A 16,692-nucleotide genomic window follows, 5' to 3' on the forward strand; every position below is an offset into this window, starting at 1 on the left:
TTCACTCTTAACATCAGGACATTGTAAACTCGTCTTCCTCTAATATTGCATTTTCTCCTCCTTCTGCTCCTCTGAATTTCTTTTCCGATTTTGCTCCTGTTTCTGACTCTGAAGTATCACTTCTGTTGGCTAAGGTTCACCCTACTGCTTCTCCTAGGGATCATATTCCATTTGTTCTTATTCCTAAAATCTATCCCTCTCTTATTCCATTTGTTGTGTCCTTCTTCAACATTCTGCCTTCTACCTCGGTTTTTCCTTTAGCTTTTAAACTTGCAACTATCATTCCCGTTCTAAAAAAACCCTCTGCTAATCCTTTTATTGTTTCTAACTTTCGATCTTTATCTCTCTCTTTTCCTATGTTGCGAAGCTTCTGGAGTGTCTAGTATATTCTCAGACCTCTTTATTCATTAATAATGTATCTATCCTTCCACATTTTCAATTGGGGTATCGGCCTCGTCGCTCAACAAAAACTGCTCTGACTTGTGTGCTTAACTCTCTTCTTTCTGCCTGCTATTCTAAACACTCCTCTTTTCTTATTCTTCTTGATCTATCTGCAGCTTTCGACACTGTTGATCACTCTTTCCTTCTGGAAATGTTTTTCTCATTCAGATTTAGGGGATATGGTCTCTCATGGTTTGCCTCTTATCTATTTAAAAGAACTTTTTCTATTTCCTGGGGTGGTAAGACCTCCTCACCTTTCCCCCTTGAGCATGGTGTTCCCCAAGGGTCAGTCTTGGGTTCTTTTCTTTTCTAATTATACACTGCACTACTTACTCCTGTTATCTCGTCTTTCAGACTTTCCCATCACTTGTACGCTGAAGACATGCAAATCTTTCTATCTTTTCCACCTTTTACTCCGGAAATACAATACACCCTTACAACTTGTCTTTCTGCCATCAAATCTTGGATGGTATCTCCCTTTAAATGCCGGGAAGACTGAGGTCTTATTCTTCCCGGCTAACACTCTTTCTCCTCTCCCCCCACCATTGTCTATCTCATTTCTTCATTCTACTCTCTCTATTTCTTCTACTGCACGTAATCTTGGTCTTTACTTTGCCAGCAATCTCTCTTTTACTCACCACATCTCTCTCACGTCTCGCTCGTGTCGGTTTCATCTCTACAATATTTGTAAAGTTTGTTCTTCTCTTACTTTCCATGCTACTAAACTTCTCATCTCTTTTCTTATTTTCCTGCAGCTTTTCTAGTGTTCTGTTACACTATTTGGCCGTCCATTATCTCGTCTTGCTCCTTTAAAGTCTGTTTATCATTCTTCAGTTTGGGTACTTTGTTCACTCTCCTATTGTGACTCCATCTCAGCATCACTTGTTTCCCTTGGCTGGCTACCCTTCCATTCTAAACTTAAATTTCATTTCCTCTGCTTAGTCTTCAAATCTCTTCATGGTTTAGCTCCTGATTATCTTGCTGCACTTGTGTCTTTCTATACTCCTTCTCGATCCCTTCATTCTTCTTCCCTCTTCAAGTTGAATGTTCTTCCCCCTCCCTGTGCTGAGTCCCACTTTTGGTCTTTTTGCCCCTGTTCATTGGAACACTCTTTCTCTCTCTCTTCGGTCTATCTCTGTGTACTCACATTTTCGGGTCTCTTTGAAAAATCATCTTTCCATCATCCCCGATTGTTAGCTCTTAGCATTGTTGTTGTCTGATCATTGTACTTCCTATTATTAATGTACCGTTTATTTTAATTATGTGCAGCGCTTTGGCTTAAGGTGCTTTATAGATACAATACAAATACAAAAAAATACAAAATAGTATTAAGAAACTGCCTTTCCCATGTCTACACAAAAGCCCTGCCCCCTTGTCCTCCCTGACTCCACCACTGGTATGGACATGGCAAGAAGCTCTTGCATTTATGCTATAAATAAGTACTTCCTTCCTGCGGGCAAACAGTGAGCAGGGAATGGCAATTTCTCTAAGGGATTTAGCGTTTCTTGGTTAATGTTGCAGGGCGTGTGCATTCGCAGACAGGCTTGCTTTCTTAGATGACAGCCTCATGTTCCAAATCATGTAGCAAGCAGTACGTAGCACGGGGCACTGTAGATGGGCAATGAATGGCTGAACTACCTTACGGACAATGGAGCTCTTCCAAAACAACCAATATAATATGTATTTAAATTTTGCATTCAAAAGTAAAGTAAAGGGCTCCTTCGATCAATGGAATAATTGAGTGCAGGGGTGATGGATGTGTTTACTATTTCGCAGTTTCCGAGGCATGCCACACACCTCCTCTAACAGACTCTGGTTGCTTTCATGCGGCATGCCACACGTATTGAAGGTGGGTCATGCTGTCTAGCTAGAAGCTCCCCCAGTGCAGAACTCTCTGGGTGACCAAAAACAACGGATGCTGCCAGTTAGTCTAATGATGACTAATTATCATGCTGGCTGGGAAAAGCCTTTCTAGGCCGCAGTTCTGGATAGTGTTCCTGAAGATCACCCAGATTATGCACACGCACGCACACACCACACTCTGTCTCTCCCACACACACACTCTCTCACTCACACACACCCACATTCACACACCACACACCACACACTCTCTCTCTCTCTCTCACACGCACACACACACACATTCAGACGCCACACTCTGTCTCTCTTACACACACACACACTCTCTCACACACACACTCTCTCTCACACACACACTCACAGACACACTCTCACACAAACAGATACACACAGACATATGCACACATAACTAACCATGTCCCTTTCTTGTCATTTCCCACTTGTAAATATACCATATTGGATTAGTCACATTACTTCCCAGCGAGATGATATATACATAGAACAGATAAACAATGTTTATGTCTATAAATAACCTGACTGAGCATAAAACCAAGAAACCATTTGAAATGTGTACATATTATTAGGTTTCATTATGCCCAAAGCCTGCAGAACATCTTTATTAATATATGTCCTGCAATGTACTCCAGTATAAAACGAGACGTTGTCTATCAAACGATGCCAATATTGCAATGACCCAAGGCACCCTAGCAGTTGTCATTGGCTTCCATTTGCATAGCAGTGGACTGCAGGTATAACTTACTTGCATATGTCATCCTCAGGGTCCTCGAGCCCGAATCTTTCATCAAAGGTAAGCTGTATGCGTACATGCTCCTCTGCTGCGACCAACCGCCACACCAGGACCATGCTGCGCGGATACGTGTGTGGAAATCTGGGACTGTGAATACTCCCGTTACCAGACACAGTAACAATCCTTTCATGTTGGGGATCTTGGACTCCTACAACAGGCACACAAAAAAGAGACACATTTGCCTTTTGCTCTGATTTAAAAAAGAATGTTTTTTGACAATCAGTAATAATTGGTTCTTAAAATACCTGGGGAAGTGTTAAAGAAATTGTGCCTGCCGACATCTAATTAGCATCAAAAATACAAAAAATAAGATATGCGTTCTATGCATTTTCGAACAAGGGCAATCAATACTTGCCTTACCCCTAGCACTAGTGTGAAGTACAACAATGCATTGCAATAACATACATTTGCAGAAGGACATTATACAGGGTTCGAAATTGAGGGGAGCTGGGAGTTCTCTAGCTCCAGCTCCTAGCACAGTAGAGTCTGGTTAGCTTGAAACCAACAGCTTTCATGAGTTACCTTTGGCTCCTAGGGCCAACTGGTTCTTTCCAAACATGGAAATGTGACATTAACATTGAGTATTTGAGAATGTTATTAAAGAAGAATTGAAACACATCTAATATACATTTTGAACACAATGGTTCATAGAAAATGGACAAAAGGTTAAAGGAGCATCTCTTGTAGCTCCTGGGTTCCCTGTGGTAGCTCCTGCCTACAGGGCGATGCCTGACACCCAGCAGCTGGTTTTAGCTCTGGATCATCGAATCTCGATTTCCAACCCTGGCACAATTCTTGTCCTAGTGCTAATGGCACTTGCACCAGTGCAACGTTTCTGTGATATCACATTAGTCACACTAAAAACAGCACCAATTACCACTCGTTTCTATCAGAAAACGCTCCGATTACATCACGCTGCCCGAGGGAGGAACTCCCTGACCATAAGAATGTTTCCTAGAATTCCTTTACAGTGCCTCCATGGGTGGGCTGCTGACTGCGCAGAACATGTTCTCGAGGAGAAGCAAAATGCCACTGATTGCTGAGTGGGCTGACACTGTTATGTTAACTATATTTATAAAGCGTACTATCATCCAGAGGCATCATGGTGCTGAGGAAGAGACTAACGGGAAAAAGGCCAGCCATGAAAGCTTTAAAACAGGTAGGTTTTAAGGTGACGACGAAAAAGAAGATGATTGTCAGCGGCACAAAGAGAGTGAAGAAGCTTATTCCAAAGCGCCAGAGCAGCTACACAAAAAGCCTGGCACCTTACCTAGTCCGATGTAACCTAGGGACACTGTACACAGAAAGGGGTCCCTCCCAGAAGCACAAGACGCTGAGCAAAGAGGCAGTTACTGATGGGGCAGTCACAAGACTTCCTTGGCAAACAATCGCTATAAAGATAGAAAGGGGCACTTGAAAAGAGGGATTCAGTTAAAATCCATATTTTGAAACACCTTCTACAAGTATAAAGAAGGGGGGTTCAACATCTTATTTTCTTTTAATGTATAGAGGCGTTTCTTATTTTTTTAATGTATTTATTAGCAGTGTAACAATTGAAAACAAAACGGTACAAAATCAAAGATAAACGAAAGAAAAAGCTTGCATAGTAAGGGTCTTACTTCATAGGACGGTTCGGGAAAGCAGAATGTTGTAAATTACTTTTAAAAAGATTTTTAAACTGACCAAAAGAAGAACAGGGATGAATACCAAGAAGCAGAGAATTCCATAGGAGTAAAAAGTTGAAAAACAGAAACGTGAAGCAGCACAGTGGGTATCAGGAATGCAAAGCAGAACAAAGATTTCTAGAAGATTGCTAGAGGGAGATCAGAGACCAAAGATGCAAAGGTGCGAGAGCATGGATGCTTTTAAACACAAAACATGAGAAGAAAAAAATAGACCAAAATGGATCCTAATAGCTGAATGCAGAATAGAACATAGCGGAAGAAGGGAATAGTTTAAAAGACCTGAATGAAGAGAACAGCAACGGTGTAGACATAAAACCAGAGTTTGCAGAAAAGTTTTTGTTGAAGCAAAAGTAAGAACATAGCAAATTCTTTTGAAGGAAAAGAGATGGAAATGACAAGATTGGACTATGGCTGCAGTGTGAGCCTGAATAATTGTGGCACCTACATTATTGAATGCTTTTATGGTCATACAAAGAGATTTAAGCTCTATTCTCTTTACCACCAGGTGCCAGTGAAGCTGTTGTAAGGCATATGCAATGTGTATCCTCTGAGGAAGTCTTAAAAGAATGATGGCTGTCCACATTACCAGAAGGGTAAAGGAAGATGTATAAGACAATGGGCCTCATTCCGGGTTTGACAGTTAATCTACCAAATTACTGCGAAATTCAGTAATCGTTACCACCACTTGAACCCTTGGATCCACCACAGTATTAAAAGCAGTGGGCGGGTGGTATTAGTGACAATTTTTGCAGTCCATGGGATTTTGGGCTTTGAAATGAGGAATTACCGACATCAACGTGTTTATAATAAAGGGTCATGATCTGGGTTATCTGATATTTGTATTTATAAATAAACGAGTCCCCTCCACCAGTCCTTAGTTTCCTGTTTTGTAGCATTGCCTTGTAATGAAGAGGTAAGTCTTTGTTAAGTATGTGGGCATTTATATTATTGAGCCATGTTTCAGTAATACGGGCAAAATCTACTGCCTTACCAATTATTAGATCATGCATAAAACATTTATTTCTAGTTACAGAACATGAATTCAAAAGGAAGCCTATAAAAATGTAGAGTCAGCTGGGGATTTTTCTGTTTTTCTGTAGATCATAGAATAGTTTCTTTAGCTGTGTTAGTGTAGGCACATAGAACATTTTCTTAAACAAATAGAACTAAAATATATTATGTTGGATAAGTGGCATAATTAGATAGTTTGAAAAGCTGATCTGGAGAGAAACGTATACATTCTAATGTTAGAAGGACAAGCGTGAAGTGTCCTAGGCCTGGTTGGTGCTTAAATAAGCATAGATACGCTTGCTTCCTGTTTGCCCCTGGCATGCCAGTGGCACTCCTGGCACACGCATCCTCTGTGGTGGCCATCTTGGAATTTCCAAGATTAGGTTTTTTATCACAAGATGTGCTTCTATAAAATGACACAACTTTTGAGCCTAAATGATATAAAGCATCATAATTATAAAAGATTCCACATCTCACCTATTAACACAAATCGCTTTGGATGATCAGAGAGTGTACGCACTTCAAAGTATAGAAATCCTTCATTGAAGATACATTTAAACTTAAAACCGACTGTTGATACGGAGAACAAAAATTTGATCTGAGCAATGATGCTCTTTATTTTGTACTTGTTTTAACACTCTTATCTAATATGAAGTACAAATAAAATCTTATTGGATATACATTTTCAATAACCAAAGAATAAAACTATTAGGAAACTTGTGGTTTTTGTGCCCAGAGAAGTTCTCTTCTTGCACTAGGAACATTCCAGGAATATAGGTGACTAGCAAAAAGTACCCGTTATCTGAACAGGTTCTGTGGACAGACATGACAACACTCTCATCAATTGTTGAAAATTAATGATCCTGTAAGTCGCTGTTCCGATTCACTTATCGCTTGCTGTGCTTTATACTCTGAAGTAAACTGCGCTGAGAGTCGGCATGTGTGGGTGGCTGGCATGCCCAAAGCAGGCATGGGGGGAGGTGAGAGTTGTTGTGCTGCTGCATACCGGGGCCTACTGTGCTCTCTCCCCACTTGTTGTTTCACCCTGGCATAGTGCAGTTCGTTGCAGTGCATTGCGGTGCAAATGTCTCAGAAACCGTGCATTCTATGGTTGAGGAACGGTCCTTCTATGACCAGATGGATGTTTCACTGATTTCAGGCAACCGTCTCACGTGTGAACTGCTGAAATCCGGGGAAAGGGCTGGGGTGTCCAAATGTCATGTAGACAGTAATGTCCGTAGCGTCCTACCAGGTATCTATGCAAAATGTGGTGCAGATTGGTGAAACAGTGTGGAATTGTATAAGGGACAATGCTTCACCAAGCCACAAACCCTCAAATAAATTTAGAGTTTTGCTGAAATCCAGGGAAATGGGTGGATTGTCCAAATGTCATGTATCCAGTAATGTCCAGAGGGTGCTAACAGGTAACTATGCAAAATTTGGAGCAGATTGGTGAAACAGTGTGGAATTGTAAAAGGAACAACGCTTTGCCAAGCCACAAACCCACAAACAAATGTTGACTTTTGATGAAATCCGGGAAAAGGGGTGCAGTGTCCACATGTCATAAACCCAGTAATAACTCGAGGGCCCTAACAAGTAACTGTACAAAATGTGGTGCAGATTGGTAAAACAGTGTGGAATTGTATAAGCAACAAAGCTTTGCCAAGCAGTAAACCCACAAACACATTTTGACTTTAACTGAAATCCGGGGAACGGGTTTGGTGTCAAAATGTCATGTAGCCAGCAATGTCCAGTGGGTTCTAACAGGTAACGTGCAGATTGGTGAAACGGTGTGAAATTGTATATGGAACAAGGCTTTATCAAGCAGCAAACCCACAAACGAATTTAGAGTTTTGCCAAAATCTGAGGAAAGGGATGGGCTGTCCAGATGTCCTGTAGCCAGTAACGTCCGGTGGGTTCTAACAGGTAACTGTGCAAGATTTGGTGGAGATTGCTGAAACGGTGTGAAATTGTACAAGGAACAAGGCTTTGTCAAGCAGCAAACCCACAAACGAATTTAGAGTTTTGCTAAATTCTGGGGAAAGGGATGGGGTGTCCAAATGTCATGGAGCCAGCAATGTCCGGTGGGTTCTAACAGGTAACTGTGCAAGATCTGGTGCAGATTGGTGAAACGGTGTGAAATTGTATAAGGAACAATGCTTCGCCAAGCCATAAACCCACAAACACTTTTTTACTTTTACTGAAATCTGGGCAACGGGGTGGGGTGTCCAAATGTCACGTGGCCAGCAATGTCTGGTGGGTTCTAACAGGTAACTGTGTAAGATGTGGTGCAGATTGGTGAAACGGTGTGAAATTGTATAAGGAACAAGGCTTCGCTAAGCCACAAACAAACCCACACATTTTCACTTTTATAAATATAGATGTAGCCGCTGGTTAAAAATAGGTGTTATTTCCGTATACAGTGTCACGGTTCAATGTGAGTAGGAGGTCAATTAACTTGCAAGTGAAGGAGAGTGGTAGTTCTGTGCGTGTCCTGTGTTGTGAAGATTTGTGACTGAACACTATCAGCTGTATGAGGCACTTTCCAGTCATTCACTCAATCATGTCAATCAGTCATAGTGGGCATACTCCATAGTCTATTTTTACAAATGACAGCACACACCTGAAAGAAAAGGTTCTATGTCCGTTTACTGACAGTTTTGTTTGATGCCATTTTTACAAAAAAGTTACATCGAAAAAACTCATCAAATATTTTTTTTTCTATTTGCGGGGTTCTCACCAATTCGCACTTCCTTATATTTTAAAACCTCTCGTTGCTCCTTCTATCCCCTTACACCCCTCTATATTTGGGTTTCAATGGAATTTGTTTGGTAATATACAAAATAAAACACACCCTTTCATATAAACAAATGAGGCAAATAATTAAATAATTTCAATGTCAATTAAAGATCCTCAAGGGACCACCACACTGAAGGTGACAAACAAACATATAGTAATAGCAGATGTATCTTTTTAGACTGTATCCCACTATATATAAGAATTATGAAGAGACCCAGCAGAGGAACTGTTTACATGATATAAACCACAAACAGGTAAAACAGCTAAATTACGTCAAACATTCACCACATAAATGCCTTGGATCTGGTTTTAATGTAAGAGACAATGTGACATGATGAAAGGGCACTTTCCTGTAGCCCTGGTGCTCCTGGCCCTGACCTGGTGGCTCGTGCACATTCCTTAATTCCAGGCCATGGAGGAACCACCTACCAGCCCTCTCCCCACAGGCCAGCTGCAGGCAAAAGGGCGCTAGGAGACCTGTAAAAAAACAGTGGTTCCTTTCCGACAGCACAAGATGGGCCACCACCTGGGATCCATTCACACTTCGTAACACCTCACATGGACAACAGAGTGGATTTGTTTGAGGTCCCAACGGGGACCCCGTTTTATTTTAAAGTAAACAAACAGCAGTTCAACAACATATTTCCCTTTTGGTAAAACTCGTTGTCTCCACTCTACCCTGTTGTGATCCCTTCCTAGGCATCTGCTCCGCCTCGATGGGGTCATGGAGAAACCCGTAAAGTGGCACCGATGGAACAGACCCCCTCTGCTCCTCTGGCACCACCCACAGTGGGTTGTCACTTCTCATAGGCTGCCTTCAAGATAGGGTATTACCTTTTTCTAACATACCCTAAACCCATCTGTATAAATAATGAAATAACTATATATACACATACTTAAATAAATGCATAAATCACTAAACATATATAAATAACCACATACACATGAATAAATAAATAATTATAGATTTCAAACTTCTACAGCACCATTTTTGTCCCAGAGGGTGTTGCTTTTCTGGGGCATGGCTGCCACTCCCTGCTGCGCTCTAAGTGGCTGGCGCACACCAAGGCACCTTCAAACATTGTCCTCATTGTCAGCACTCTCACACATGATGGCCCTGTGAATGCATGTTCATTTTCACAGCTTCTCCATTCCCTGGGGCGCGGGGGAGACACAGCACTCACTGCCGCACCCTGGGGGTCCATGTCATCTTCATAGAGGCCGCATGTCTTGGGTGGCCACCACACTCACTGTCGTGCCCCAGCACAAATGTACTTCTCAGGCAGTGTCCTTTTGCCATGACGACTCTGGGTTGCATCAAACGCACCTGGGCGGCGCAGGGAGGCAGGCCCAACCTTCCTTCTCTGTGCTCTAGCACACTTCATTTTTTCACCCGGGCTGTGAGGACATGGCAGCCTGGGATTCCAGGCTTCACCATCTGCCCACCTGACACTGGCCAGGGTTCACTTTCTCCTGCCATCTCTTGGGCCACACCTAGCATCTGCAGCCCAGGAGCACTGATTTTCAGGGGCAAAGGCCTGCTGCCCCACTCAGGCGACTGGTACGCTCTGATCTTCATCCTGGGTCACGCTGCACGGCTTGGGCTATTTCCGTCCTGGGCCCTGGGAGGATTGACCTGGCAGTAGGCCCCCTGGGTGCCCGGGCTGCACCAGCCACGCAGCCTGAGGTCTTCTGATTAGCTGGGGCACTGATGGAATACTCATCCCGGACCAGAAGGCCCCTCAAGGCCGTGGACCCTCAGAGAGAGCCTCGCAATCCTCATTCTCTCCTTCACTAAGAACCATTAGTCCTAACAGTTTTGTTTTTAAAGTGCTCTCTTCTGCCGAGTCCATTCCTTGGGCAGGGGAGGGCAGCACATTGTCCTCCTTGTTCAAACAACATTCCTTCCACCCCTTGTGGCGGGACTACATTGTTCAAGCCATGGAAACCTAAAAGGTTAGTCCCAAAAACAACGTACACACACCAACATGGTAAACATGAATACATCAAATACTTTGCTACTCTGGTGTCTGCGTCTTCTATTTATTTTGCCTCAGAGGACAAGCGGTGCAGCCCTTCTAGCGGGGGCTAATTGGGCCAGATGCTACTCACTTAATTGACCAGACATATGTACACAGCAAAGCTTCTGACGTGTTTTTCACATTCCTACAGATCGTTTTCACTTCCATTAATAACTGTTCATAAAAATCAAATGTTAATGAGAGAACGCATGATTTATTTTGGAAAGTGATACTCTGCATAAGAAATTGCTGCAGCCTGTCTTTAAATGAGTATTTGAATGAAGCTGTCAGAAAATAGCAATAGAAATAGAATAGCATAGCAATAAATAAATAAATAAATAAATAAATAAATAGAATAGCAATAAAATAGAAAATAGAAAAAAGAAAATAGAAAGGGAGGGCCCGACCTTAACAGCAAGTGTTGTCATGACCGCTCTCTGTCATCACACATCAGGGGGGTGCCTGACAGTCACATATGCATTGGTGTCCATTGTCTATGTGGGTGGATTGCTTAGAGCCTGCTCACATCAGTAGACCGGCCGTTTTCCCAAAAAGTTGGTGTTGGGAACGTATCTCAAGTGCTGGCCTCTACGGGGCTCATCACCTGAAATTCCCGTTATGATATGATAATAACGTGCTTAATACCCAGAGGTTTCCAACTGGGGATCGAACCTGTGGTGTTCTGTGACCTCTTGTTTCCAAGGCGAGCACTTTGCCCCTGAGCTATCCTCCCGAGTCATACACATAGACATTTCATCCATCATTTATTTACATACACCTTCCTGTTTGAGGCACTGCAAGGCAGGAAGGGGTCTGAAAAGATCTCTTTATGTTGTGCACACATCCTGCAAGGGGTAAGAATCTTACTGCGTACCCACAGGTGTGCTTGAACACTTCTGCGAATCATGGATGCCCAAAGCCCCGAGCGTGACATGTCCCTGAGTCATCGTTCCTCAGTCTCTGGTGTGGGACGGTCAGGTTGAGCATAACTTGTGTGAGCAAATGGCCTTCACCATCACTAAAGAAGAGAGCCCATTTTAAAACTTCATTGAGTTGTTTCTTCACACAATTCAGAAAATACATTTTGAACCAGGTCCATACACCTGATACAAAATGTGTATTTCCAATGCAACGTCTTTCCACGCTTGCTAACGTCGTTTCCCCGGGTTTATGGAGAATCTTTCATATGGTCGTCGTCTAGCAATTGCGGGATCCGTAAAGAGGCTACCAATGTAAACGTTTGAAATGCTCTCGCCAATCTGCCCCGTTTGAATTCCTCTTCAGCCCATGCTTTCCGAGGGTTGAAAGTCTCTATAGCTAACAAGAATAAAGTGGCCGCCGCTGTCTACAAATCCCTATATTCCAATTACAATGAACAAAATCAATTGCATCTGTTCGTGTGATCACCTACATTGTCCTCACTATGAATGTCCTATTTCTAATATTGAATGGTTACAGCTGCAAAACATAAAGGAGGCAAACTATCACTACCAATAAATAACACACCGGTTATAGTCAAGGACGAATTTGACCCTATTAAATCTGCAACTCTGTACACTATCTAGAAGGTTACCTAACATCTACAGGAAGCTAACATCTGCACCCTCAAACAGAAGGAGCACTGATGAAACCCAGAAATTCAAAGTATTAGCTAATAATTTCTGCACGATGTCATGAATTTAAAACTCCAGTAAAGCCCACTGAACTATTTATAATGACTTAACTTCTTAAGTTATTTACGAATGTGAACCCACTGCTACTGACCCATCTCTACATCATCAACTATAAAATTATTTCAGGAGATTTTTTACATACATTGAAACCATAGCAGAATCATTATAAATCAGAAGAAAATGCAGTGAGCAATCATGTGTCTCTTAGAGAATTGGAACGTCCAAGTGCTCCACCTTTTGACAGGTTACCTGCTGAACAATACTCCCAGCTCATTGAAAGGGTTGTCAGCATTGGATCTTCACTTTACTCTAGTGCAGCAATTGCTCGTAACATCAATCATTGCAAAGAAAAAGACACACCACTCTCTATGATACACATGGGGGCACTGCTGCATGGTAACCAGTTTTCATGGTAAGTCTGACTGTGCTGGTAGGCTTAGCAATGGCCGGTTAATCTGGCCACATGTATAGTACAATGCACAACTCAAAAAGGAAAAACTCAAAAGAATACCCCAGTCTTTTCAGTGGCATGAATAGACTGTGGATATTGTGTGTTGCCAATGATTGATCTTTTCACCATCTTTGTGTTTCTCAAAATAGCAATGTCGTGGGGTTGGTGAAATTAAGACCTTAACACTGAGATATGTTAAAGAGGCACACATAGAAAACATGTCATACGTTTTCCAATTTCTCCACAAACAGGACATATGTTATTTACAGAATGAGGGGTTATCAGGCGCTACAATCAGGGAGAAAACATTGTGGTATGGTCAGAGGTCCTGACTCTATAGACAATTTATCTGAGACATTTTTCTTGACAATTAAGTCTAAAAGATAAAGTGGACCTGTGAGTTAGAAAATATTTCTCTTACATCCAAGGACAAAGTCTAAAATGTATGAGATTGTGTTATTTCCATTTATAACTGGGTCATTACATCTATTCCAACTACCCTATATTGCGAGACAACTGAGCTTAACTCAGTCATGACTTAAGACCAATTAGTACCCGGCGAGAGTCAAGCAGAATGCAACACGCAATCTGATTGGCTCTCGCCGGGTCCTTACCCGGCCGAGAATCCTTCAATTCTCGGCCAGGACTCCAGCTGCCTTGTCCTCGGTGGGGGGGGCGTGGCAGCCCCTCAGCCAATGAAGAGACTCGAAGGGGGGCCATCCCCGCTCCGAGCCTCCCCACGGCTGAGAGGCTGCCTCCGCCCCTCCCCCCACCCGCTGGGGACTCGGGTAAGCTTTTTTTTCCCTCCCTACCGCACCCCACTTACCTTCTTGCTCCTGCGTCCCTGGTGGGGGACGATGGCAGCCTCCAGCAGGGTGGAGACTCCGCGCCTACACATAGCTGGAGGCTTCCATCGTCTCCTGGCAGGGACGAAGGTATGATTTTTTTTTCTCCCCCCTTCCCCTCCCTCCCGCACTCCGACCCCCACTTACCTTCTGCTTCTTTTTTTTCGGGAGCGGACGCGCTGGGACCACACACTTGTGTTCCCAGCGCGTCCGCTCCCGAAGGCTGCCATGGAAAGAGAAAACGGACTCCCATTTTATCTTTCCCGGCAGCCATTTTCTTGGTCGTTTTTATTTTTTATTTTTTTCTGTCCCGAAACGCTGCGGCTTTTCGGGACAGAAAAAAATGCTTTTAGTGCCCCGGGGTACTAATAGCAATATGACCCTTGCGTCGGGGGCATTACTGACTCAGGTAATGCCCCGGGGCCTTCGTTAAGGTCCTCACTTCGCTCGGGCCTATAACTATGGGCCCCGGGGCATTACCTGAGTCGGTAATGCACCCGCCGCTCGGGTCATATTGCTTAATTATTGACCAAGAAATTCACCATTTCCAAAGGCCAGCAGCCCACCAGAAGCCGCAACCTCGCTGGCTGGAAACTAAGAAACACAAGAGCAGAACAAAACAGGAAATAGACCTTTTGATGCTACACAGCCTCTCTCTAGAACAAGTTATCAATGTAGATAAGACTGGACCATTCCATCCTGCAATTTAGGGAGGATCTGACGATTATATTCTTCTAAGAATGTCTCATCAATAACAGATTTCCCTGCTCAGCCCTAATTGTGTTCTACTATTGCTCCTGCTTCCCTACTCTCTCTACCCATCTGAGCTCCTCTGCTACCCAATACCTTTACATGAAACCCTGTGTGTATCTAGAGTATTACTTTACTTCCCAGTTAGGTTTTCGGTTTATATATCCCATACATAAATACATATTGTTTTTTTTATTTTTTATTTACATGTATGTTTCCTGGGGAAGCAGATATAGTCCAGAATTAACATGGATAACTTACAAAATCACATGAAGACATATAAACATGCATGATGGTAAATGTAAAGACACCAAATCTACAGACACCACCAGCTTGTGCAAAATGCATCTGCCTGCCCAATCTTTGAATAACAATGCAAACATCATATGATACCAGCAATCCGATCCCTCTATTTCAGAGATCTTCAAACTGTGGGGCGTGCATCCCCGGGGTGGAAGGAAGGGACGAGGTGCTGAGAACCCAGCATGAAATCTAAAATCAGATTGGAGGAAATGGGCAGGGGCAGCTCACAAGGTCGGACTGGAGCATGAAACTGTCTCAGGCACCATTGAAAATGTGGCCCGGAGTTGCAATGGATATTCATTCCTTTAGTCACAGAATGTTTGAATAAAACCCAAGGGGGTGTTTTTGGTTAAAACATAAGCAAATTGTGATATTTAAATAATATTTATTCAGCAAAAAATGGTCAAAATGACTAGCTGTATAGTGAAGTAACTCACCAAACTGACGCACATTGGACAATTAAGTAGCCCATTTTGACTGGCCCACACTAGTATTTAGCATTTTTCGGTACAGACATTGCCCCTATTGCCCTATGGGCCAATCCGAGCCTGCCGGCTCATTCATAGTGGGCAAGGGGGCATCCGCCCAGTGGCCCCCTCACCCATTATGGAGGAGCCAAGGAGCCAGCCCAGTGAAACACTGAGCACTCCCTCAGCTGCTTTTTCCAGCTGAGGGAGTGCTCCAGAGCAGGCTGAACTGTCAAAGGGAAATACTGTTTTCCTTTGACAGTTCTGTTCAGTTCCCCAACCGCACATGCTCACTGAGCCATGCAAGGCTGGGGCATTTTGTTTCGCCAGCCTTGCACAGCTCATTGGAAATTCTTGCTGGGGCACTGCATGTCTGTATGTGCAAGGGGGGTGCTCCTGCACCTCCTCGCACATACAGACAGAGCAGGCTGGAGCGGGCATTTCAGCACCCGTGTGCAGGCCCTTGCAGAAGGTATTTATGTTCATTTATTTTATTGTGTTATGAATGAGAATATTGTGGTGTGTGTGTGTGTGTGTGTGTGTGTGTGTGTGTGTGTGTGCGCGCGCGTGCGTGCGTGTGTGTGTGTGTGTGTGTGTGAGAGAGAGAGAGAGGATTGAACAACAAAGGCATTTCACATTCATTCTCCCAACATGGTTCATTCCTACTCATACTATTGCACTTCAAAAATATTGGGAAATTCATCAGTGCTAAGCCCTGCATCATTTTTTATAGCCCCTCTATTTTTCTTTTGAATTTTATTCCTTTAATTGGCTCTATGTCTGGAAGTTTGACTCTTCAAATCTTGTCAACTTCTATTTTGTTGAGGCTTCCTCTCGTAAGCCATCTAGCCAAAATTGTGTTTATTTGCAACAACATTAATGAAGGTTTTACATTTCCGTTCTGTCTGATACAGTTTACCTCTCGTATTCATCACTAATTATTAGTTTTGGGCGATTAATTCCCTTATTTAGTTTTGGCTTATTGTGCATTGCATCTATACTTAAATCCACCTACTATAGATAGGTGTGAGCTATCTCAAGCTTTTTTTCGCTTTTCTGTTCTGTTACTGTTATGTCTTCATCTTCAAAGAACGGAAGGAAGGAACAGTTACCCGATCGGTGTTCCTTTCTTTCTCTATCATGCACTGTAAGAAATGGACAAGAAAACCAATTGGTCTTGTAATGGGAATTTTTGCCTTATTTGGTAAGTATTACTATTGTCATATTTGCACATTTTGCAAACCAGCTGCAGGTTTATGATTTTACTCGAACTTGCTCTTTAACGTTTTTGTGCATCATTATGTTTCCAAATTTCTAACACTTCCTCAATGCTGAACATGTTGGTTGTTAGAACTCACCCTTATTTCAAGTCTTGGGGCCATGGACTGGCCCGTTGCTTTCATGTGTCTGTTTTTGTTCATATCACGTTTTTTCTCGCTGCCTTGCTTGGTTGTCCTACGAGCAGGACATAGACAAAACAAAAAATACAGAGGATTTTTTTTGGCCGTTCGCTCGACTCTTTTAAGTATCTGGTAGTTCATTTTTCTGTTCTCTAATAAGAGCCCATCTGTGCTTTTG

General features: G+C 42.9%; 1 protein-coding gene across 1 annotated transcript in view; it reads right to left on the reverse strand.

Annotated features, from left to right (window-relative positions):
• PDGFC (platelet derived growth factor C) overlaps positions 1-16,692 on the reverse strand; it is a 961,985-nt gene that overhangs the window by 459,571 nt on the left and 485,722 nt on the right. Inside the window, exon 2 of the mRNA XM_069631326.1 lies at positions 3,062-3,257. Coding sequence (XP_069487427.1) covers positions 3,062-3,257 — 196 coding nt within the window. The remainder of the gene's footprint in view (positions 1-3,061; positions 3,258-16,692) is intronic.

This window comes from Ambystoma mexicanum, chromosome 6q (assembly GCF_040938575.1).
Source record: "Ambystoma mexicanum isolate Mex_15411 chromosome 6q, UKY_AmexF1_1, whole genome shotgun sequence".
Lineage (NCBI taxonomy): Eukaryota > Metazoa > Chordata > Amphibia > Caudata > Ambystomatidae > Ambystoma > Ambystoma mexicanum.